The sequence below is a fragment of the Trichosurus vulpecula genome, chromosome 1, assembly GCF_011100635.1.
Source record: "Trichosurus vulpecula isolate mTriVul1 chromosome 1, mTriVul1.pri, whole genome shotgun sequence".
NCBI lineage: Eukaryota > Metazoa > Chordata > Mammalia > Diprotodontia > Phalangeridae > Trichosurus > Trichosurus vulpecula.
Window position 1 is genome coordinate 137,954,281 of NC_050573.1, and position 24,136 is coordinate 137,978,416.

The window sequence follows — 24,136 nt, forward strand, 5'->3', positions numbered from 1 at the left end:
AAACTGAAAAACAATAAATTTAAAAGGCAAATTGTATAAACTTGGTTGCTGTAGAGCATAAGCCTTAAATGAAAATTTTCTAATTGTTTTGCAAAGAACCACATCTTTCAATTTTTTCCCAGTCTCATTCCCAAAAGTCCAAAAGTATGATGCCAGTATTAAACTACAACTAAAAAAAAAATCAACAAGTCTTCATCACTCTGAGAGTAATGAAAACATTTCTTGACTGACAGAAAATTCCTCTGACATCATGTTTAAATATTTTCAAAGTGAAAAGATGATGGAAAAAGTAATTCCACATCTCTTCAATACAATATTGTATTGTTGAACAAAAAAAAAAAAAGGAATTTTCTGCTTTATTTATTTTAGTGCTATAGCCAAAACAAATCCACCAAATATGGGACTTGTCCTGATGAAGGACACTAAAAACAGAGAGTGTTTCAGTCTCTGAAAAATGGGTTTAAACTACTGAAGGGGGCACCTGGAGACGTCTGCAGAGTGTGCGCAGTTCTTCAGTATTTAGAGCATCGATCCTGCGGTGATACTCAGCCACTGACACTACCTGAATATGGAGACAGGAAGACAATAATTCCACTGACAATTGAAGAAAAGAGGTGCCAGAAAAAATGGAGAAATCATAATGGGGAGAAAGAGAAAGCTTTGCAATATAAACAAAAACGTTAGTACTATCAATAATAAGTATTAATATATTTTCTAAACTGGGGCTCCATGAGCACATAGGATAGTTAAACTCATGGTGAAAATATATATAAAATTCAGGATTTCCCCCATCTACATACTAAAAGCCCCAAAGACCTACAGGAGAATAGAATGAAACTATACATAATTAGGTATAAGGCCTATACCTAATTAATACAAATTAAATATAATGAAGATTTATTGTATGGACTATCTCATATACAGACTGCATTCAATAAATGGTATTTCAGCATTTTAAAAAATGGAAACACTAAACAACACATCACAGGTTTTGATGTTGACATTTTTAGGACCAAATATACAAATAAAATGTATTTTAAATTCTTCCTTTGAAACCAATGCATCTCATACTCTGCATTCACTATGACAACAGGTAAAATAATTTCTTTCACAGCAAGATGCCAAATATACACATAATCATACAAAAGATACTGGAGGAAAAAAGAGATAGCAAAAAAAGAGCCATATGAAAAGTTAATTTTAAGCCCAAACTGAGAATGAAGATAAAGAAAAAAATTTAAGCACCAGAACGAAGAACTAAATTTCAGAGACAATAATCTAACAAACAGTCTATTCCTTAAAGAGGGGAATGGCTTTTTTCAGATTAAGTTGGGATAACAATAGGCACTGATATTCCTAAACTGTCACCCCAAATAAAACAAAAATATGTGAAAATAATTCCTTCAAATTAGCACAAAGAGCTACATAGGTTTCAGAAAGGAATATCCTAGGGATGGCCATAACAAGGTCGTAGCATTCAGCCTTCCTTTTCACTTTTCACTATACATGCCTGGATTGTTTTCCTTACTTATACTTTTTTGGTGTATGTTGTCCCAGTATCAATCAAGGTTGTCGACATGCCAGACACTGTGCTCAGTGCCTGGGATACAAAAAAAGAAGGAAAGAAAACAGTCCTTGCTCTTAAGAAGTGTACAGTTTAATGGAGGAGACAACATATAAACAACTATCTACAAATAAGCTAAATATAGGATAAACTGGGGGACAGACTCGGAGAGGAGTAATGGGAAAGGCTTCTTCCATTAAGTGGGGCTTTTTAATTGAGATATGAGAGAGGCCAGAGAACCCAGAAGGCAGAGATGAGGCAGAAAATCATTCCAGGTATGGAAAACAAACAGTGAAAATGCTGGAGTCAGGAAATAGGAGTACTGTGCGTGAGGAACAGCAAATGGATCAGTGGCATGAGATCAAAGAGTGTGTGGAGGGGAATAAGGTTTACATTTGGGGCTAATATTTTTTCATATTTATTAACTTAATCTAAACTATGATCACAGCTGTCACTAGTGACTGAGCAAACCTCCATCCCAAGTCCAAAACATTCACTCATTATAATCTTATCTTCTCTACTGGACTAAACTCCTTGGCAGTGCTCTGATTGTCCTCTTAGTACACAGTACTAATTAGTACTTAACACTTCTTAAATCTGAACCTACATAAATTATACTATTAAAAAGGTATAAAGGTAAGAAATACTAGTACAAACCTATATACCTTTCTAAAACAGGAATGATTTGTTATCAGTTTGGGAGTTAGGCTTCTTTAATTGATCATTTAAAAAATATTATCAAACACCAAGCACTGACCTATGGGTTAGGAAGATAAATGCAAAGAAAATAAATACAAATACAAGTTGATTAAATATAAAGTAGTTAGGGATTGGGGAGGAGGGGAAGAAGAGGTGGTGCAGGGCTCAGAAAAGGTTACATGTATTAGCATGGTGGTGGTGAAGAGGTGGTGCATTACAGGTAAGGGGAGACAGCAGAGACTGGAGATGGAATGCTGTGTGTGAAGAAAAGAGAAAATGCCTATTTGGATGGATTAGATAGTATGAGAGGTGAATAATGTCCTAAGTGCTGGAAAGAATGGCTGTGTCAGTTAAGAAGGGATTTAAAAGCTAAACAAAGGAATGTATACTTTATCCTTGGGCAATAGGGAGCTACTAGAATTGAGTAGAGCAGTACCCTAGTCAGATCTGAACTTAAAAGAAAATTACTTTGGCAGCAGTGTGAGTTATTGAGACGAGTGGTGAGAAATTTGAGGAATTAGAAGGTATTAAAATGTTTCAAGCAAGAAGTGGTAAGAAACTCAACTAACGTAAGTGCGTGACTAGAGAAAAGGGATTGGACAGAAGAGACCAAAAAGTAGCAATCCAACAGGTAAGAGGAGAAACAAAGAGAAAGAGAGTCACAAAATCCCTGAGAAGAGAGAATACCAGAAAGAAAAGGCAGTCTTTTAGTGCCTTTAAGCCACAGATTAGAATTTGGGATTTTCAGAGAAATTATCAGAAAAGGCCAAAGGCTTATAAAATTTCCTAACGCAGTGCTTGTTCTCTTTGGTCTATTCCTTTAAAAAAAAATTTTGTTTTACTTTTTAAAAACTGACTAGGTTTCCCTACTCATCTAGGATGGAAGTATAGGGGCTATTCAGAGGCCTGGTCTGCAACTGATCCAAACCTGGTCCAGTTGGCCCTTCCTTAGTAAGCAGTCTGGTGGCATACCATATTGCTGCTGAACTTAGTGCAGACATCAGACTGGCTTTAGCCCTACTATATAGCTCAGATGATCCACCCAACTCAGCTTCCTTAGCAGCGGAGATTACAAATCCATGCCAGTTTTTAGTCTACTCTCGAATGACATTTTATCTATTATGCACCCTGATGGCAGGGACTATTTCAGGGAGAGGTAAGACTTTTAAGTTTTAAGTACCTGACAGTTCTGCTCTGAACAAAGCTGGCAGGAGAAATTATAGTGGGCAGGACTAGCACCCAGTGATCTGTGTAATGGGTCTCTGAGAAACAATGGCAGATGAGAAGGTAGATCAACACTACGATTTATCAATTTAATTCATCTTTCTCCTCCATAAGGATAAATAGGAGAACTGACTATACCAAACCTGATGGACTCTTATTAAAATCCTACCACTCCTCAACTTCAAAGTGCTATAGAAATACGAGTTATTATTAGTACCATTTGTACAATCCATACAGACAAGCACAGTGTTTTGCATGGGGAAAGGAGCTAATGACTGCTGAATAAATAAATATAGAAGCAAAGGAAACAAATCCCATACCACAAAAACACCAACTCAATGAAAATAGAACCTTCAACTGGAAACTGTTTATATGACATGTGCAATAATTAAGATAATAAAGCAATATCAAGAAAGTATTTTTTTAAAATCCTGTTTAGAATCAGTCCTACATAGATTTCATTCAGTTTTCTCTTAAATACCTTCTATGTTAATAGTACTATGAAAATGAGTAACATGTTTATGATACCTTTTAGTTTACAAGACGTTTATAAAAACTATAAGATCCCAAATCAAAGCAAGACTGAACTATTTGCTAAAAAAGTATAACAATGCCAATAAAGTAAAAGTGTTTTTAACAAAGGCTAAAACTAGAAAAGAACTTTTTCCAACCATTCAGATTTATTAGCTTTAACTATTCTAAGTACTTATTTCAGCTCTATTAGTATATAATTTCTGATGATGGACTTTTGAATAAAACCAAAACCAAAAAAGACATATTCCCCATGTTATTAAAATTCTATCACAAAATAATTATTTAAAATTTTTCTGGTTTGAATATTTATAAAAGACTTTTAAAAAAACTGCACAACTACAAGATTTTGGAACAATTTCTTGTTACTAAGAATTCTAACTTTACATATTCTACTCATAATTTCTCTAAACATTAGCTAAATATATGAATTATACTGTAGTCCATTAGTCTAATGATAATCCTGGGCTATGATGATATATAAAGTAATTATCTTTAAAAGATGCTATGATTCCAAAATATGAATAATCAGATTTATGCATTCTTTTAAAAAATAAAATTCTTAACATTTTAAAGAGGGTAACTGAAAATTTTTGAAAAGGTTTTTAAAGTGCCACTAAAATCAATCAAAGCAAAAATTCAGATATAGTTTTTTTTTCCTATTTGTAGACTGGCTCAACAATTATGTTTACAAAATAAAAATTTTTGGCTGTGAATCATTACATTTTGGTACATATAACAAAGTAACAAGATTATTTGATAGCACATTTTAAGTTATGAAATTTAACAATTTCTAAACATTATGCTCAAACTTTCTGAAAACGTGCCTCATTCTGTACCATATTTCCCCAAGAAAGCAAGCTAGTATAAAAATCAAAATGCTTGACTGAAATTTACCAGACTGTATTTATGATTAATTGATTGGTGTCTTCTTCCCTTCTTTCCATACCAGAGGCGAGACATTTCCCTTTAAAGGCAAACTAAGTTAAATTACATGGCAGCTGTTTTTAAAAGCATTCTCTCTATCCAAGAAAAATCCCCAACAGAAGAACACCACTACAGTGACAAAATAGTCTGCTACACACAAAGGCTTGACTGACAAGACAAAGAGCTAATCAGTAAGTCATATCCCAGCCAAGCTAGTCCTGAGTGGTGATTGTAGAACTAGGGGAGGGAGGTAATGACCATACTTAAGTTTGGTTGCACAGTAACATATGTTAAAAGAAAGGGCTAAAAAGTTTAAAGAGACAGAGCATTTATTTCCAAATGGAGTATATGATAAACTTTCTAAAGGTATCCATTTAGGACTTTCAACATTCTTAAAAGAATTTTAAAGAAAACCTGAAAAGTATACACAAAGAAATGTTATATTTCACATGTTATTTTTAAGCATACCAGTAAATCTGTTATATTTACATTTGAAATAGGAAACCACACACATTTTGTTTGTTTTACAGACCATACAGTTCTCCCCATGAGGAACTCCCTTAACTGATGCAAATCAGCACCTGCTCTGCAATTTTTAGTCTTAAATAGTTGCCTGGAACATTGGGAGGTTATGCAATTATCCCAGTTCATACAGTATGTGTCAGACACAGAACATGAAGTGATTCATAGACAGCTCTCCCTATTCATCATGCCAGGTTATTTCTCTCTCATATTAAGATATTAAAATGCCTTAAAAACCTACTCTATACCAACTTACACATAAATTCAGTTTCACAATTCCTAAGAATGTGAAGTTTTTTTTTTTGCCAACTTGGCCCTCTCGAAATATTTTTATTTTTCAAAAGGCATTTTCTAATCTTATTTAGATCACATGAAGTGCACACAGAAATGAGAAAGCTCTGACACTATTCTACTTACTCATAATCCAGCTGCAGAAAATGTTAGGCTTTTACCAAATCTTATGGCTAATCAAGTAGGCCTCAGAGTCAATATTTTCCAGCAGAGAAAGCAAAATATTTGTTTTGAGTTTCCTAAGGGTTATTACAAACAATTTATGAACTGTCATGGCACTGTGAATAAAACTTACCATTGATCAAAATAAACCAGACCTATGAAAAACTATCGATGCCAGGCATTAAAAATTTTCCAAAGAGTACCCCTCCTTAATATTTTGATATAGAATTTATAATTTTTAACAATATTTAATATTGATTCAGATCAAACTGAACATAATATAATAAAGCTAGCCAAGAGAGAAAAACAGGGCAAAATAAAATAAAGAGAATCCCTAATAATACATAGTTACTTTTCTCATAATCTAACTATATCAAGGTTATTTTTCTCATGTTCCTTGAATTAGAAAAGCTCAGGAACAAAACCTATTAAGTAAAAAAAAACAAAAAAACCTAAAAGCAAAATGAGTAAATATGATTAAGATTTTATTATAGGATAGTCATATAAACAAAGTTTTAAGCTACACCCAAAAACTCTAATCAGTAAAAGCAACTAGCCAAAGATCCCCCTTACCCTGCCCTGGCTTGTAACTTATTTTTTTTTTAATTTTAGATATTTACTTTAACTAATTCCCAATTACATATAAACAATTCATATTCATTTAAAAAATTTTAGTTCTCTTTCCTCTACCCTCTCCTCAAGAAGGCAAGCAATATGCTATTGATTGCACTTGATTATACACATGAAGTCATGCAAAACATATTTCCATATTAGCCATGTTACAAAAGAAAATATAGACACAAAAACCACAAGAAAAATAAAGTAAAAAAAAGTATGCTTCTCTCTCTGGAGACGGATTAGCATTTTTCATCACAAGTTCTCTGGAATTGTCTTAGTCAAGGTTTTAAATCAACAGGAAACATATAAAGATCCACAGCCCTAGTGAATCTATTCAAAGGTATGAAGCATATATATTTAAGCTTTAAACTCCAATTTGATTTGCAGTGAACCTGAATTTGTTAAAATCAACTTTCTTTCATAATTTTGCAAAAAGTAAACTACATAAGAAACAAACTACCATTTTATTATATCTATGTGTCAGGTACTAATGTTACAAAGAAAAAAATGCCAAACAGTACTGGCATCTGAGCTGGGAGCGGCTGCTGTAATTCTAATCTGAAACAAAGAGCAAGAAATAAGAAAAAGATGAGGAAAAAAAGAGTAGTGTCAAAAAAATATAGAAATGACAAAGTATACAGGAGGAATGGGTGGTCCACTGTATTAAATACTGCAGAGAGATCAAGATGAATGAAGATTAAGCCACAGCCTTTACACTGGTATCTCTGGAGAGCAGTTTCCAGTTGAATAAAGTCAGAAGCCACACAACAAAGGATTGGAAAGACTAAGAAAAAGTGGAAGCGACTGAGTAAAGATAGTTTTTTTAAGGAGCACAGAGGAGAAAGGGAGAATATAAGGTGATAGCTAGCAGTTGTCTAAGTGGGTGTGTTTCAAGGATTCACAACATTTTGAGGGTAGCAGGGAAGGCAACAGAAGATAGGGAAAGATCAAAGACTATAAAGATGAAATGATTGAGTGGAAAATCTGCTGGAGAAGACTGGAAAGGTTAGAACCAAAGATACAGGTCAACCAGTCAGCCTTAGTGAGGAAAAGGAGTATCTCACCATCAGACCAGAAGAGAGGATGAAGTAGTGGTGTTGTGAGAGGAGGAAAAGAAACTCAGGGTGAAGAGCCTTGATATTCTTGGCAAAGAATCAGGTAAGGTCCTGAGATGATAAAGCATAGGAAAAGGGTGCTTTAGCAAGTCTGAAGAGAGAAAAATTTTAGAACAACTGTGGTGAATAGGATAGTTAGTTACGGAGGAGAACAAGGATTAGTTTAAGTATTTAAGTGCCTACTATGTGCCAGGCACTGTGCATAGTGGTTTAGAAATATTATTTCATTTAAACTAGGATGTAGGTACTATTATTATTCACATTTTATACTTAGGAAACTGCTGCAGAAGTTAAGTGACTTGTCCGGGGTTACAGGCCTACTAAGTATCTGAGGCCACATTTGAACTCAGGTCTTCAATATGAAACAAGATGAATTTTTCCTTGTTTATATTTAGGTATACTAATTTACATGATAATTTATAGCAACACAAACCAAAACAAAAACAATGCTCAGAAAAGAAATTAAAAATGCAAGTAAAACAATATATATTATTTTAAGGTACAAACTAGTGATATTGGATTATATATTTGTATTTGAGAGTGGGAACAGGAACACAGGGAAGACAGCCCAAAAGAAAGATCATTATAAAAGATTAAACAGGAAGGACTAATTAATAATTTTAACTACATGAATCAGAATCAAGAGAAGTTTAGAAATATATGTGGTAATAGAAGAAATATTCCTATCAATTTTTAAGGGCTAGGTTAAAGAGTAATATCCAATACATAACAAAATCCAGGGAAGTTAACATTATTATTTATAAGCAACTAATTGCCCAATGAATCATATTTTCTTTTTCTTTTAAAATCTCTCAATTACACATAAAAACTTTTTAAACATTTGTCTTCTAAAATTTTGAGTTCCAATTTCTCTCCTTCCCTCCCTCCCTTCCTCCCTCCTTATACATGTACAATCATGCAAAACATTTCCATATTAGTCAAGTTGCAAAAGAAAGCAAAAAACAAGAATAATAAAGAAAGTAAAAAACAAATTATGCCTCAATTTGTATTCAGACTCAATCAGTTCTTTCTCTGGAGGTAGAGAGTATTTTTTATCACAATTCCTTCAGAATTGTTTTGGATCACTATTGCTGATAATAGCTACATCACACACAGTTGATCACTGTACAAAATTGCTGCTGCTATGAACAATGTTCTCCTGGTTCTGCTCATTTCACTTTGCGTTAGTTCATCTAAGTTTTCCTGAAAGCATCCTGCCAGTCACTTCTTATATCACAACAGTTTTCCACCACAATTATATATCACAATGTTCAGCTACTCCTCAACTGGATATTTCAATTTCAAATTGTTTGCCACCACAAAGAGATGCTAAAAATATTTTTGTAAATATAGGTCCTTTTCTTTTTCCTTTGAACTCTTTAGGATACAGACCTAGTAGTGGTATTGCTGGTTAAAGGGCATAGTTCCAAAATGCTCCCCAGAATGATTGGATCAGTTCACAACTCCACCAACAATACATAGTATCCCAATTTTTCCACATCCCTTCAAACATTTTTCTGTCATATTAGCCAATTTGACAGATAGGAGCCGGTACCTCAGAGTTCTTTCAATGTGCACTTCTCTAATCAATAGTGATTGAGAGCATTTTTTCATATGACTATAGCTTTCTTTATCTGAAAACTGTCATGTGCTTTGACCATTTATCAATTAGAGAATTTGACTCAGTTCTCAATATATTTGAGAAATGAGGCCTTTATCAGAGAAACTTATTGTAATTTTTTTTTACCCAGTTTTCTGCTTTCCTTCTAATCTTGGGTACATTGGTATTATTTCTTCAAGAAGTTTTTAACTTAATGCAATCAAAATTATCCATTTTATATGCTTTAATGTTCTCTCCTATTTAGTCATAAATTCTTTCCTTATTCATAGATCTAACAGGTGAACATTATAAGCTCCCCTAATTTGTTTATACCACCATTTACATCTAAATCATGTATTCATTTTGACCTTATTTGGTATACAGTATGAGATGTTGGTCTATATCAAGTTCCTGTCAAACAGCTTGCCTATTTTCCCAGCAATTTTTGTCAAGTACTAAATTCTTGTCCCAAAAGCTTGACTCTTTGGGTTAATCAAAAACTAGATTATTGGGGGGCAGCTAGGTGGCACAGTGAGTAGAGCACCGGCCCTGGAGTCGACACATTTACTAGCTGTGTGACCTTGGGCAAGTCACTGAACCCCAAATGACCTTCCTTCTCCCCTCCAAAAAAGTTTTTTTTAAAAAAACTATTTTACTTTGCTCATTTATTACTGTATATTATATAGTGAATCTATTCCACTCATCCACCACACTATTTCTTAGCCAGTACCAGATTGTTTTGATGATTATCACTTTATAATACATTTTGAGATCTGGTACTGCTGGGCCACCTTCCTTCACATTTTTTTTCATTGATTCCCGATATTCTTAACCTTTTGTTCATCCAGATGGATTCTGTTATTGTTCTTTTCTAGGTCTACAAAACAATTTTTCGATAGTTTGATTGGTATGGGAGTGAAGAAGTAAATTAAGTTAGGTAGAATTGTCATACTTATTATACTGGCTTGGCCAACTAATATTTCTTCAACTGTTTAGACTTGACTTTATTTGTGTGAAAAGTCTTTTGTAACTGTGTTCATGTAGGTTTGTTCTGGCAGGTAGATGGCCAAGTATTTTATACTGTTAGCAGTTATTTTAAATGGAATTTTTCTATCTCTTCCTGCTGGACTTTGTTGGTAATATATAGAAATACTAATGATTTTTGTAGGTTTATTTTACATTCTGTAATTTTGCTGAAGTTAACTGTTTCAACTAGTTTTTTAGTTGATTCTCTAAGTATATTATCCTGTCTACAAAAGACAGTTTTGTTTATTCACTGACTACTGTAACAATTTATTTTTCTTGTCTTCCTGTAATGGCTAGCATTTCTGGGATAATAACTGAATAATAATGTTGATAATGGCCATCCTTCCATTTCTACTTTACCCTCTGGTTCTAGGATATCAGGGTAGTTTTCTTTTATAATTTCTTGAAATATGACGTCTAGGCTGGGTTTTTTTTTTGATTATAGCTTTCAGGTAATCCAATGATTCTTAAATTTTCTCTTCCTGATCTGTTTTTCAGGTCAGTTGTGTTTTGTTTTGTTTTGTTTTTCCAGTAAGAAAATTCACATTTTCCTCTTTTTTTCCATTCTTTTGACTTTTATTGTTTCTTGAGGTCTTGTGGAGTCATTAGCTTCCACTTGTCGAATTCTAATTTTTAAGTTATTATTTTTCTTGGTCAGCTTTTATACCTCTTTTTTCCATTTGGCCATTTCTACCTTTTAAGGAGCTCTTTTCTTCAGTGGATTTTTATATATCTTTTTCCAGTTAGCCAATTTTGTTTTGTAAGTAATTATTTCCTCTAGTACTTATTTTAATCTTTTACCAAACTGTTGACTCTCTTTCCATAATTTTTTTTTTTGTTTCACTTTCATTTCTTTTCCCAATTTTTCCTCTGCCTCTCTTATTTGAGTTTGAAAATTCTTTTTGAACTCTTCTAGGAATTCTTGTTGGGCTCGTATCCAATTTACATTTTCTTCCCCTTTTGAGGCTCTGCTTGTAGCTGTTTTGATATCATTTTCTTTGGAGCTTATGTCTTGATCTTCCCTGTCACGACAGTAACTTTTTATGGTCAGGTTCTTTTTGTGTGTTTCCTCATTTCCCTAGCCTTTTTTTTTTAACTTTTAACTTTGTGTTAAAGTAGGACTCTGCACCTGAAGTGGAGGGGGCACTGTCTCAGGCATAAGGTTTTTTGTGCTATTTTCAGAGTTAATTCTGCGAGTCTGTATATTTCTGGTCCTTCCAAGGTAGCATTATCTAAGAAATGTGTTTACTGCTTTCCTGAATTGTGCTCTGGTCTTTACCCAGGAAGGGACCTTGTTCTCCTGCAGCCACAAGCACTAGTGTTCCTTTCTGTGTTGGACCAAGGCTTCTACACCCTTGTGAGAAACCACAGACTCTCTTCTCCACTCTGGAACTGTGACCAGGCCTACTGTTCCTGTTCACCTCTAAGTTCTAGTGCTAGGCCCTGGAACTATAACCCAGACATGCGTATGGGCAACCCAGAACCAGGAAAGGGTCACAGAATCACAAAATCTCAATTGTTAGAAACCTCAGAGAACAATGAAGCTACCCCATTCCTGAACAGGAATCCTATCCACAACACATATGACAAGTGGCTCTAGATACCACCTGAAGCCCTCCATGACGTATAATCTACCACCTTCTGAGGTCGTCCATTCTACTACTGAACAGTTCTTATTGTTAGGAAGTTTTCCCTCATAATAAGCCAGAATATATCCCTTTGCAAATTCTATCCTCACCCCCTCACTTTCAGGACCAAGAAAAACTAGTCTAATCCCTCTTCCATATACAGACACTTCAGACACTTGCATACAGCTATTGGGTCTTTGTCCATTCCCCCAGACCCTCCAATCTTCTTCACGCTAAGGAGATAAAAAAACTGAGGCTTGCGAGTTTAACTGACTTGCCTAACATCACACAGGTAGAAAGTGGCAGGGTATCGGGTGTTCAGGAGGCCTAGCACCTGGTGTGAAGGCTTGCAGGGCCCTTTTCAGTGCTGCTCATCCACCTTTGGTGTCCACCTGATTCACGCAACCAGTATGCACAGCAGCTACATCATCTCAGCAAACAGGCTAAACCTGGTTGAGGGTAAGCAATAGGCCTCAAACTCATCAGTGAGTTAGGCAAATATCTTTCCCAACCATGTGAAGACTTTCCCCGGCAAAATGGGAGGATGAGAACAATCTGTTCCAAAAGCCATAAAGACAGGTGAAACAAGCACGACAGCATGCTTAGAGCTTGGCTGGACATTAAACACACCAAGGTCATCCACTGCATCCAGGGCCATTGCCAGTTGTCTTGACTTTTGTCCTGACACTGGACTCTGATGACTCAAGAAGAAAGAGTGAGGCTGATGACTTTGTGCAATTCTGTCTCACTTAAATCCAATTCACATTCAAGTCCAGACATCACCCCATCAAGTCATTAGTGCTCTTCAAAAACAAAGGACAAATAACAAGTGGCAGCCATGACTAAGGTCAATAGGGCAAGGAAGTATACATTTCAGTTAGATTTTTATCGCAAATGCTTAAAATAATGATGATTTTATCACTTGAAGGAGAAGTAAACTTCAATTAATCTAAAAAAAAAATCATTCTAGGAATACAATTCCATTCCCCTGTCAGGCCAGAGAAGTATACTGATCATAGCTTTAAGTTGATCAGGAAGCCGTCTGAAATGGACACACCGGAATCCTTTGGATCAGAGAAAATTTGGAAGAAAAAAGCTCCACACAGGTTTTACATCCATCTTAAAAATGACAACGTTCATTATTGACATGTAACTATTGTAAACATTTTTCTCTCAAAGTACTTAGAGTCTACTGGGAGAGGCAGACGTAAGCTAAACAGAAAATACACAATATACATTATAGAGTTACAAAACAAAATGCACTATGGGAGGTCCAAGGGTGAAGGGTATTACTGACTGGCAGATCAAGGCAGATTTAGTGAAGGAAGTACTATCTGATTTGGGTTCTAAAGGAGGAGGATTTCGACAGTCAAAGAAAAGAATGAGGTCACACCAGGTACAGAGGAGAGTGCAGTGTGTGTTCTGGATAAAGGCTGTCCATTTTGGCCTGAAGGTTGCATGTGTGGATAGGAACAAAAGAAAGCTGAAAAGTGGAGCATAGTGAAGGCCTGGGAGGCCAGTAAGAGGAAGTTGAACTTTACCCAGGAGGCAACAGGGAATTGTTGGGAGATTTCTGAGCAAGGGAGTTACATGACCAGATGGATGAACAATGCAAAAGGTGAGGCTAAAGAGCGAAGGCTCTTACAATCCAGTAAGTGGGAAAGTAGGAATAGTGAAGCAGCTAGGGATCAAAGTGACAGTTTGATGGTGGAAGACAGGGCTTGTTAACAGCCCAGACATTAAATATAAGAGAGGCAGAAAAGTCCAAAAGAAACCAACAGACATGATGTGGAGAGAAAGGCATAATGGTACAGTGGAAAAAACATGGTTCATGGTCATTAACAAGAACAAGGCATTCTTTATGACTTTATGATTCTAGAATTGCTACCACTTCTTGTCATTTTGGTATAAAGTCAAATAGTACTCTTGCTATAGCATGGAAATTCAACAAAATATTTATTATATTTAGCTGACTTTAGTTTACTCTTGCTAGTGGCAGAGAATACAAGGAGACAAAACTGGAGGGTGCTACACAACTTCTCCCCTCCAAACATGTAATTGTTCTGAAAGTGAAACAAAATACCAAATGATCTCAAAAGCTTGAGGCCTAAATATTGACAAATGCACTGAAAATGAATCATAATTCTAAATCATCTGAAATCTCTCTGCCACTCACTTCCTCTACATGTACATTCAAAACAACATCTTTGTCCCTTCTCCACTCAAACACATGCCTTCTTTACATTCATATTTCTGCATGAACAAAACAAAAAAAAACTGCATCGAAATGAATATAATTAATCAGAAAGCTAAGCTCCATGACACCCAAAGACAATCAGTTCCATTTTTGGTGGAAAAGAACCTTTAAAAAAATTTTAACTAATTACAAATACGATGAACATTTATGATGTAGTTTCTTACTTGATATTTATGGTGCATATAATAAACAGAATGGAATTAAATATTCTCATAATTAGTGATTTCAAATGAAGGAACAAGTATAAATACATATGCATATACAGTGATTAGACTAAGTATGTAAAATACAAATAATGCCAACACACACAAATACAGGCACTAACATACATGAGAGAGATAAATGGTTTTTGACCACACATTTATTATCACATTTTAGTATCTGCTGTATATTTTCTAATGCAGCAAGCAATGAGACATTAGTCCAGGCAACAAAACAATTAAAAACTGTCATCCAATAAAAGTAAAAAGGTTTCTATTAGTCCAAAAAGAGTCAATAATAATAAATTTACATTTTCAAATTAGTAATGCTTATTCTTAAGATTAACTGTGTATAATAAATTTCCTTAATGATCAGGAACATAGGAATCTCATTTCTCACAGGTGGGTCAGGTGTTTAGTATATGTGATGTTGCTTAATGATGTTAGCTTGCATACAGTCAATATTCTTCAACCAACAAAATCTTTACTCCATATAAACTACTTTGTAAACAAATTTTTTGATGTTGTAGCAAAAATTTTGCCTGTTTCTTTCTTCCATATTAGCATTTTAAGTTTAGCTGACTTAAAAGAAAGGTTGATAAACTGAATGGCTGTTATATATTAGCCATTCTCTCTATATCCTTAACACCTAACATACTGCTAGAGTAAGTACTTAATAAAGGCTTGCTGAGTGAGTGACTAGAATCCATCATTACTAGAAATCTAGTTCATTAAAAGAGATAAAATGACAATTGGTACAAAAAAGTGGTTGATATTATTCTCATTTTCTTCCCTGAAATGTGGAATATCCTCAAATTCAGGAGGCAATTTAAGTGCTACACTGTTGTCCAATTATAGTTTAGAGAAAAGGAAGAATAAGGGGGAAAAAACTAAACCAAAACAAAGTGTATTAAATTAATTTACTCATTAAGCATCTACACAATAGTAAATAATAACTTTTTAAAAGATAAAATTATCTGCTAAATTCATTTGGACTTCCTTGTTTCATAACCATGGAAAGTAAAACAATTAAAGTATCTTGAAATTTTTCCTTACCTCCCACTCTCTGGCTGCAGCTTCAGAATCATCAGTAGTTTCAGGTTCTTCAATTTTCTTTACCACTATAAATCCTGGTTCTCTAGTAAATTCACCAGTATCTTCTGCATATGTTTCTGGACTCCACTGAATGAAGAATGCATATAAGTGATCTGTCCTATTAAATTAAGCACAATAGATACTGGTGTCATTAGAATTACTCACATCAACCTCTACTAAAGTCTAAAGTGAAATTCTCTCAAAAGACAAAATCTGACATGAAAATACTCTAGGTGCAGAATACACACTGAAATACAGTCTGCAGCAGCAGCTAGGCAGCTCTGGAGTTAGGAGGACCAGAGTTCAACTCTGACCTCAGATAATTAATAGATGTGTGATTCTGGGCAAGTCACTTAACCTCAACTGCCCAGAGAAACCTCCCAAATACTGCCTGCATAGATGAAAGTTAAAAATAATTGAAACAAAGCTTTACATGTTTTAAGGTGCTGTTTAAAGAGTGCTAGATAATGTCAGAAGACTTTAGGTTCAAGTCACACCTCTGTCACTTACCTTAGCATGTCACTTCACCTTTTTAGGCTTCAGTTTCTTCATATGTTAAAATAAAAAAGGGGGCAAAGACAACTTGAAATAACTATCCAATGTCCCTTCCAACATTCTACAATGTAAGGCACTGAAATAAATCTAACTCTCAGACACTGAATTAACTGCCAACAGCATGTGAAGTTCCCTCTACAGAATTTCCTGACAGTTTGGCCCCAGAATTGCAAGTATCAAGCAGAGTACGATACCGATAAAGTTTTGTGCTTGCCTCTGTACAAGCTGCTCACTTCCTCATTCTAGGGGTGCAGGTGAGGAAGTATGACCTATACAGAAGGATACTCTCATATGATTCATTAAGGCAATCTTTATGCCTAACCTATCATACAATCAAGGAAGTATATGAGTTAACTTGCCAAAGTAAATGTCCTAAAATGACAAATGCTGGAGCAGATATGGGAAGACAAGTACATCAATGCACTATTGGTGGAACTGTGAACTGGTCCAGCCCTGTGAAAAGCAATTTGGAAGTACGCCCAAAAAAGCATTTAAGCTGTGCATGCCCTTTGACCCAGAGATTGTACCATTAGGTTGATATCCCAAAGAGATTAAAGAAAAAGGACCCTCAAATGTACAGAAAATAGTTATAGCAACTCTTTTTAGGATGGCAAGGAATTGGAAATTGAGGAGAAAACCATCAATTGCGGAATGGCTGAACAAGGTATGGTATATGAAAGCGATGGAAGATTCTTACACTTTAAAAAATGATGAAGGGGATGGTTTCAGAAACCCAGGAAGACCTGAATAAACTGATACAAAGTGAAGTGAACAGAACCACTAGAAAAATTTATATGGTAACAGTACTATTGTAAAGAAAAACAATTGTGAAAAACTTTGGAACCCTGATCAACACAAAGACCAACCACAATTCCAAAGGATTCATAGCAAAACATACTATTGACATCCAAATAGAGAGGGGAAGGATTTGGAGTACAGATGAAGACTTATGTTTGTTTGCTTTGGGTATATGGTGGGTAGACATGGCCAATACAGAAATGTTTTTAAATTTCCTATATATGTTTGAAATGGGTTTTATTTTCCCTACTTTCACAATGGAGGGAAGAGAGGAGGTGAAAGGGGGATAGAAAATTCTGACCTTAAAACTAAATTGGAAAATTTTTAAGTCATTGACCTGGGAATTTAAACTCATTTTAACACTGACCACATGAAATAAAGTAAAGAAGATAAATTTCTGCAAAAATTCCTGATTATGAGTTCTTTTTATTTTTTACTACTGTGAATTAGTAAACCTATTAGCATTCAATAAATGAGAGATAACTGAAAATGTTAGTTACAATAACATTACTATTTAGAAAATATACAATTAAATCTTTTAAAGATATATGTTTGCATATGCTATACCTTCTTTGTGGAAAACATAACCTAACACTAGCAGCATGTTAATTTTAAAATTAGTTTCAATAGTGTTTTGATGGGTTGAATAAATGAGATGTGTTGAATCACTTTATGAATTCTTCCTTATAATTAGTAACATCTAAGTTAGAGGTAAAGTCTATGACCAAGAAAATAAGTTTTTTTTCCTCCCTCTGTGAAAAGTCACATGACCTGTTTGAACACAATTCTCCAGCCAACTACTAAACTAAGTTACACAGACAAATGTAATGACTTAAAACCATTATTATGTTCTTTGAAAAAAAAATAAAATTAAAGTTGGCATATTCACCTTTAAAAATCAGTGAGTCTAAAGACATACAATGCATTTTGATTCAGTAATTAATCATCTAATCTATCTACTTTTTTCCTGATTTGTTACTTCTGGGTAAACAGTCTGGCTGAAAAGGTAGAAACCTTTAATAAAAATGAAGTTTAAGGGTTAGCTATTTATTTTAATTATACATGTTATTCGTCATAATTATTTAATATGGTAATATCAATCAACTGACTAGTGTCTGATAATAGTCAACAAATTAGCACAATGTTACAGGTTGTGTTCTCAGTGCAAAACTTTTGCATTTAAATTCTCTTAGTAGCAGCTATTAATATTATCAAAAGGGTAAAATACCAATTCATCACTATTATATTCAATTATCACTTTGTGATGCTAATGATATCCAATTAAGAAAGTCATCAGTTAAATGGGCTAGTTCTAGATGAACATTAGTCAACATTGAAACACTTAAAATGAAAACTCCTAGACTGAAACAAGAAGGGAATTTCAAAATAAGCAAAATTTGAGTGGCTTTTAAATCACTTTTTTAAAGAGAAAGTTTTTTTTTTTTTTTACTTAAAAAGAAAGAAAAATCAACAATATGCATTAATGTTTCCACATACAATAAAGGTCAGAAAAAGTATTACATATGAAACTTTGAATCTAATGCTCAGAGCAAGTTCTATTTATAGAGATGTGTGTGTGTGTGTATGTATATATACACACACAATATATGTGTGTATGTATATACGTATATAAAATTTAGCATAAGCCTCACAGTACTTTTGCTTATTTCTGTTCTCCTCTGAACGTCCTCTTGTTCTCTTCTGTTGTATTTTTAAACTGTTTTACTGATATACTTTTCCTTCTTGTATTTTTAATCACTATCACTAATCTCCACCATCACCCCCCAAAATCACCTCCCCTCCTGAAATGCCCTTCCTTGTAACAAAGAAGTATAATAAAGAAAAACAATTCTAACTAGGCCTTTTGCAGCTTCAGTCTTATGATCTAATGAGCAGAATAGATAAAAGACAATTGAATTTAGGCTTCCAGAGGACAAAAGGATTAAGGAACAACAACAAAAAAAATGAATCCATGTATGAGGAAAAGTACACTGGAAAGTTAAGGAACTACTTTGGAAGGTAAAAGAATCTTATTTGCATTTATATAACACATAGTTTATAATAATCTGCCTTGTAGATATTTATATCAAATCCCTTACAATATCAGACATTCCTTGGAGGCCAGGATAGTGACTGATACAACTTTATTTAATAAAGAGCCAGAATAATGCCTTAAACATAATTAGATACATACTCATATAGTTGTTGAATCATGAACAGAGTTTGAAAAATCCGCTAAGGATTTGGACTCAGAAGGCCTGAGTTCATATCCCATACTTGCTCCTCTATTACCTTACCTGTGTGATCCTGGGCAAGCTACTTAACATTCCTGGGCTTCAGATTCCTCAACTATAAAACAAGGCTTAAAAGACTTAATAGTCCTTGATAATTCTAGATTGGAAATTCAAAGACAAAAAATGAAACAATCCCTACTCTCAATGGCTGTATGTTCTATTGGGAGAGACGATATCTACATATAAAAGCAGAAACAGAATAAACATATACAGAATAAATTCAAAGAAGTTAGGAAGGGAGGGGCAATGAAAAGTATCAAAGAGGTGTTGATTGAGTTGATTAAAGTAAGTTAGAGATCCTATAGAAGTAGGGAAAGAGCACATTCCAGGCAGAAGCAGGGGTAGGGGGTAGATGGAAGATGGAGTGTCACAAGTGAGGAATAGAGAAAAGTCCCTTATGGAAACACCATAACATGTAGGAAGAAGTATAATGTAATAATGGGGCTAGAAAGAAAGGTTAAGTTGTGAAGGCTTTTTAAAAACCAAAAATGGGAGTTTATATTTTAGCTGGATGGTAAACAAGAGCCATTCAAATTTATTTAGTAGAAAAATGAAACGTTCCCATCTATATAAGGAAAATTACTTTGGTAGTTGTGTGGAGGTTAGATCAGAGTGAAAGAGACAGGAAGCATGGGACTAATTAGAAAGCTAGTACACTAGTCCAGACATGAGGTGACAAGGGCCTGGACTAAGGCGGTGTGAGTACAGAAAAAATTGCAAGAGAAAGTATTTAAGTCCTTGCTATATGTCAGGCACTGTGCTCTCAGCACTGGAGATATAGATGAAAGTTTAAAAAAGGCATACCCTACCTTCAAGGAGCTTACATTCTAACAGGGAAAGACAAAATGCAAAGATCCAAAAAGCTACTACAAGCAGGGGTGGTACACAAGACAAGAAGTGGGAGCAAAGGACATCCCTGTGATGTCAAAGTTGCTGCTGTCAACGATGTAGAGAAGTTCAGAGTGAGGTGCAGAAGCAGGAGGAAAGAGAGCAGAGCCTAGGGCCCATATGAAAGAGTAGTCTAGACAAGGGACTTGCCATCAGAAAAGAAGGTTGTGGAGTAGAGGGCCAGAGTGAGAAGGCTACTAGTAAGGCAGTAGAAAAGTCTGCAGGATAAAGAGTAGAGCTGAGAAGCGTAAACAAGATTTAACAAATGATTAGATATGTAGGGTGAGGGAGATGTGAGTAAATCTAAGATGCTGCTGAAGTTATATATCTGGGATCATGGAAGAATGATAGGGCCTTCTACTGAAATAGAAAAGTCCAGTAAGGGGGCAAGAAGGATGGAACGGAGATAATGACTTCAGTTTCACCAAGTTCAGTTTGAGATGTCTCTGCTACATCTAGCTTGAAATGTCCACAGGAATATATATCATATATACATAAAGATGTGTGTATATATATGCATAGAATTTTTGTAATATATAATATACATACATATGTGTCAAAATTAAGAGATATTCTTAACAGATTATTTTTTATTAGTAAGAATCCACCCCTCTTCCAAACTTCCCTATAACCGACGAGGACACCAATATCTCTCTCTAACCACCCAAGTTTACAGTCTCAAAGTCAGCTTTTTCTTCTCACTCTATCACCTACACGTGCAATCAATTGCCTCATCTTGCCTTTATATCTCAAAGCATCTTCCAAAAAGGTCCCCTTCTCTCTACTCACAGCTACTACACAATTTCAGCCCCTTTATCACCTCTTGCTGTACTATTGCAATAGCTTTCTAATTAACTGGTCTCCCTGCTTCAATTCAATAAACATTTATTAAGCAACTACTATGTGCCAGGCACTGTGCTAAGCAATTTTCCTTAAGTGCAAATGTGACCCTGTCACTCCTACTCAATAAGCTGAATAGCTCTCTATTTCCTTTAGGAACAAACAAAAATCCTCTGTTTGGCAATTAAAGCCTTTCACAACCTGTCCCAACCTGTCTCTCTAGCTTTGCCCTTATTCTATGAGATCCAGTTGATATGGCCTTCTTACGCTTGCTCATGCATGGAACTCCTCTGATTTCTGTGCCTCTGTATTAGCCATCCTCCCTACCTAGAATGCACTCCTCTTCAAATCTGACTCTTCGAATATCTAGTTTTCTTTAAGACTCAGCTCAAAGACCACTGTCTACATTAATCTTTTCCTGAGTTTCAGCATATGCCCTTGGGAAAATTGCTTAACTACTCTGGAATGTAATATCTTCATCTGTAAAGTAAGAGTGCTAAACCAGATGATCCTAAGGGGAGTGGTGGTGGTTAACAGAAAGAACAATAGAGCTTAGTTTGAATTTCAGTTCTGCCATTTACTTCCTGTGATATCTTGAACTAGACTTTTCACGACTCCGAATCATTTTCCTCATCTATAAACTGAAAGTGCTGGAACAGATGAGCTCTAAAGTCTCTTTTAGCATTACATCCTACAACCCTTCTTGCTCTAAGAATTTGGGAAGTATTTTTTGGTTTTGTTGACTTTTAAAATAAAGAAACAATTTCATTAAATTATCAATATATTTAATTTTAAACATTATGAAATCAAAAATGTTAAGCACATTGCATTAAGAAGAAATTATAGATTTTATTTCCAGCTTTACTACTCTCACCACCTCCCCTAGCCAAAAACAAACAAACAAACAACCTGTATTTATTCTGTTTATACTTTGTACCTACTTTTGGGGGCATGTGTTGTATCCTACTACAGAATATTACTTGAGGGCAGGGATTGTAATTTATGTCTTTGTACCACTAGCACAGTGCTTGCCACACCATAGGTACTTAATAAATGCTTGTTTATTGACCACAGTATATTTATCACGCCGGGTTCTCAAAGACCTGGCAGGCCCTGAAAAACATGAAAGATTTAAACAACAAAGCCCGTGGCAGCCTATGTTGTTGCCCTAGATCTAGTCTAAGCTCTTCACTATCAATACTTCAAGGATTTAAGGTTCACTGGTAGAGATTACAGCCTTCTAGATTCAATGGTCTTGTGAGTTACTGTCCTGAAAAATTCACCACAGAGCCAACTTGAGTACAAGCTTCTCCAATATAAGATAAGCTGACATTCTGATAAAACACACACACACAAGTGCACACACACATGTATTTAGGTCACATGATTACGAGTTTCTGTTTCAGAAACCTAAAAGATAACCTATTAAGTTGTAGCAGGATGACAATAATCTTTAGGAGAGTGAACATCCTTACTAATGATATCATAGATCCTTAAATTACTTAACCTAGAGATCTAATTTGGTTCTAAAATGCTATGGATGCTCTCTGTCATTACTTTAATAATTGGAGGAATACTGTAAGTCTGTTAGTGAATCTTGCCTTACCTTTCCTGTGGCACAGCAAACCAATATTCATGTTTCTTATCTCTCTGTGCATATTGTTGCATTGTGGCACTTGCTTGAGATACAAATGTTTTTCTCATTGGTTTTCCAACTCTAAGACATAAGAATTTATGCAATCGATGTCTTCTCTTTTCTTTTAAAAAACCTGATCCTATAATTGAGAAATAAACAAGCTTAAGTCCAATTATCTCAAGTAATTTATTAAATTTGGGGAAAGGGGAACAGAATGGTAGTATTTCATTACCAATAGAACTCCCAAGTTTGAAAATTCACAGATACAGGTCACCAAGACCATTGAGATGTCCAAAGACCTACATTTATGTATTCAAAAGGGGTCTGAAGCCCACAGACAAAATGGAAAATGTTCATTCCAACAAACGGATGAGAAACAACCAAGGCAGAGGTATCTTTTCATCCTCTTCCCCACCTGCATGACCTTAAATGAAACTCAGAAAAATACAAGAAAAGGGTATTCAACAAAAACTATCACCTAATGGGTAATGGGACTCTTTGCAGTATGCAAAAGCTCTGTAAGGTATAATTCTAAATTGATTTGGTAATCTCCCTCTACTTTCTAGACTTAAAAATAAGTGCCAGAATATATACATGTTTTGGTTTTACACTCACCAACATGGGTACATGAGTACATGTTTGCGCGTGAATACAACTTTTAAACCAACTTAAAAAAAAAAATTCCACAACAACTTCCTGCTCCAGAAATTTGGGGTACCGATTTTATGGACTAAAAGGACTACAATATCCTCAACTTTCAGGACATTTCGTTTAAAAACTATTTGCACAACCAAAGAATAAATGTTTTATACGCAATTAACTGTCTATTTACTGAACATTTCAGTTAGCCAAGGTTTTATAACAGTAAATACATATTCAATACCAAGCATTTTTATACATATCACAACTTCTCTTCTTTTCCCTTGATATTTTCATATTCAATTTGGTAGCAGAGTGAATAAAATGCTGGATCCTGCTTCATACACTTAGCTGCTATATGACCCTAAGCAAGCTAACTGAAGCTCTAAGCCTCAGTTTTCTCATCTGTAAAACTGGCATAAGAGTAGCACATTAGAGGCAGCTAGGTGGCGCAGCCCTGGAGTCAGGAGGACCTGAGTTCAAATCCAGCCTCAGACACTTGACACACTAGCTGTGTGACCTTGGGCAAGTCACTTAACCCCAACTGCCTTGCCTTCCCCACTCCAAAAAAAAAAAAAGTGGAATAAAACTTATGGTAAAAATAAAATCTTCCTACAAATGTAAAAACAAATACTTTACACATTATTTCATTTGATATTTAAAGTGCCTGTTGGCTTTCAAAGGCAGCCTCAGGAACTTTCTAGCTATATGACCTTGGGCAAGTCACTCTAACCTCTGTTTGCCTATGGATCGCTGCCTAGTTATAGCAGAGAGGCTTGAGTAGCTCAACAAAACTAGCCTGCAGGGCTACCCAAGATGGATAGATCACAGTAGAGAGTTCTGACAAAAGGTACTACACTGACAAAGGAAATGGCAAACCATGCCAGTTATCTTTGCCAAGAAAACCCAATGGACAGAAAGTCCCCAGGGTTATGAAGAGTCAGACACAACTAAAACAACTAAACAAATAAATAGCAATTATTATTATTCTCATTACAGATACAATTAAAGCATAGCTATTTCAACC

At 35.0% G+C, this 24,136-nt stretch overlaps 1 protein-coding gene across 4 annotated transcripts in view; it reads right to left on the reverse strand.

Annotated features, from left to right (window-relative positions):
- Positions 1-24,136, reverse strand: part of OXR1 (oxidation resistance 1) — a 105,030-nt gene that overhangs the window by 15,738 nt on the left and 65,156 nt on the right. Inside the window, exons 8-10 of one of the 4 annotated variants that reach the window (XM_036754948.1) lie at positions 22,441-22,609; positions 15,421-15,577; positions 482-562 (exon numbers count right to left, since the gene is read on the reverse strand). In XM_036754948.1, the coding sequence (XP_036610843.1) occupies positions 482-562; positions 15,421-15,577; positions 22,441-22,609 (407 nt within the window). Of the gene's footprint in view, positions 1-481; positions 563-4,915; positions 5,116-15,420; positions 15,578-22,440; positions 22,610-24,136 lie in introns of those variants that run through there. The other 3 variants (XM_036754958.1, XM_036754968.1, XM_036754974.1) reach the window with 3 other exon arrangements.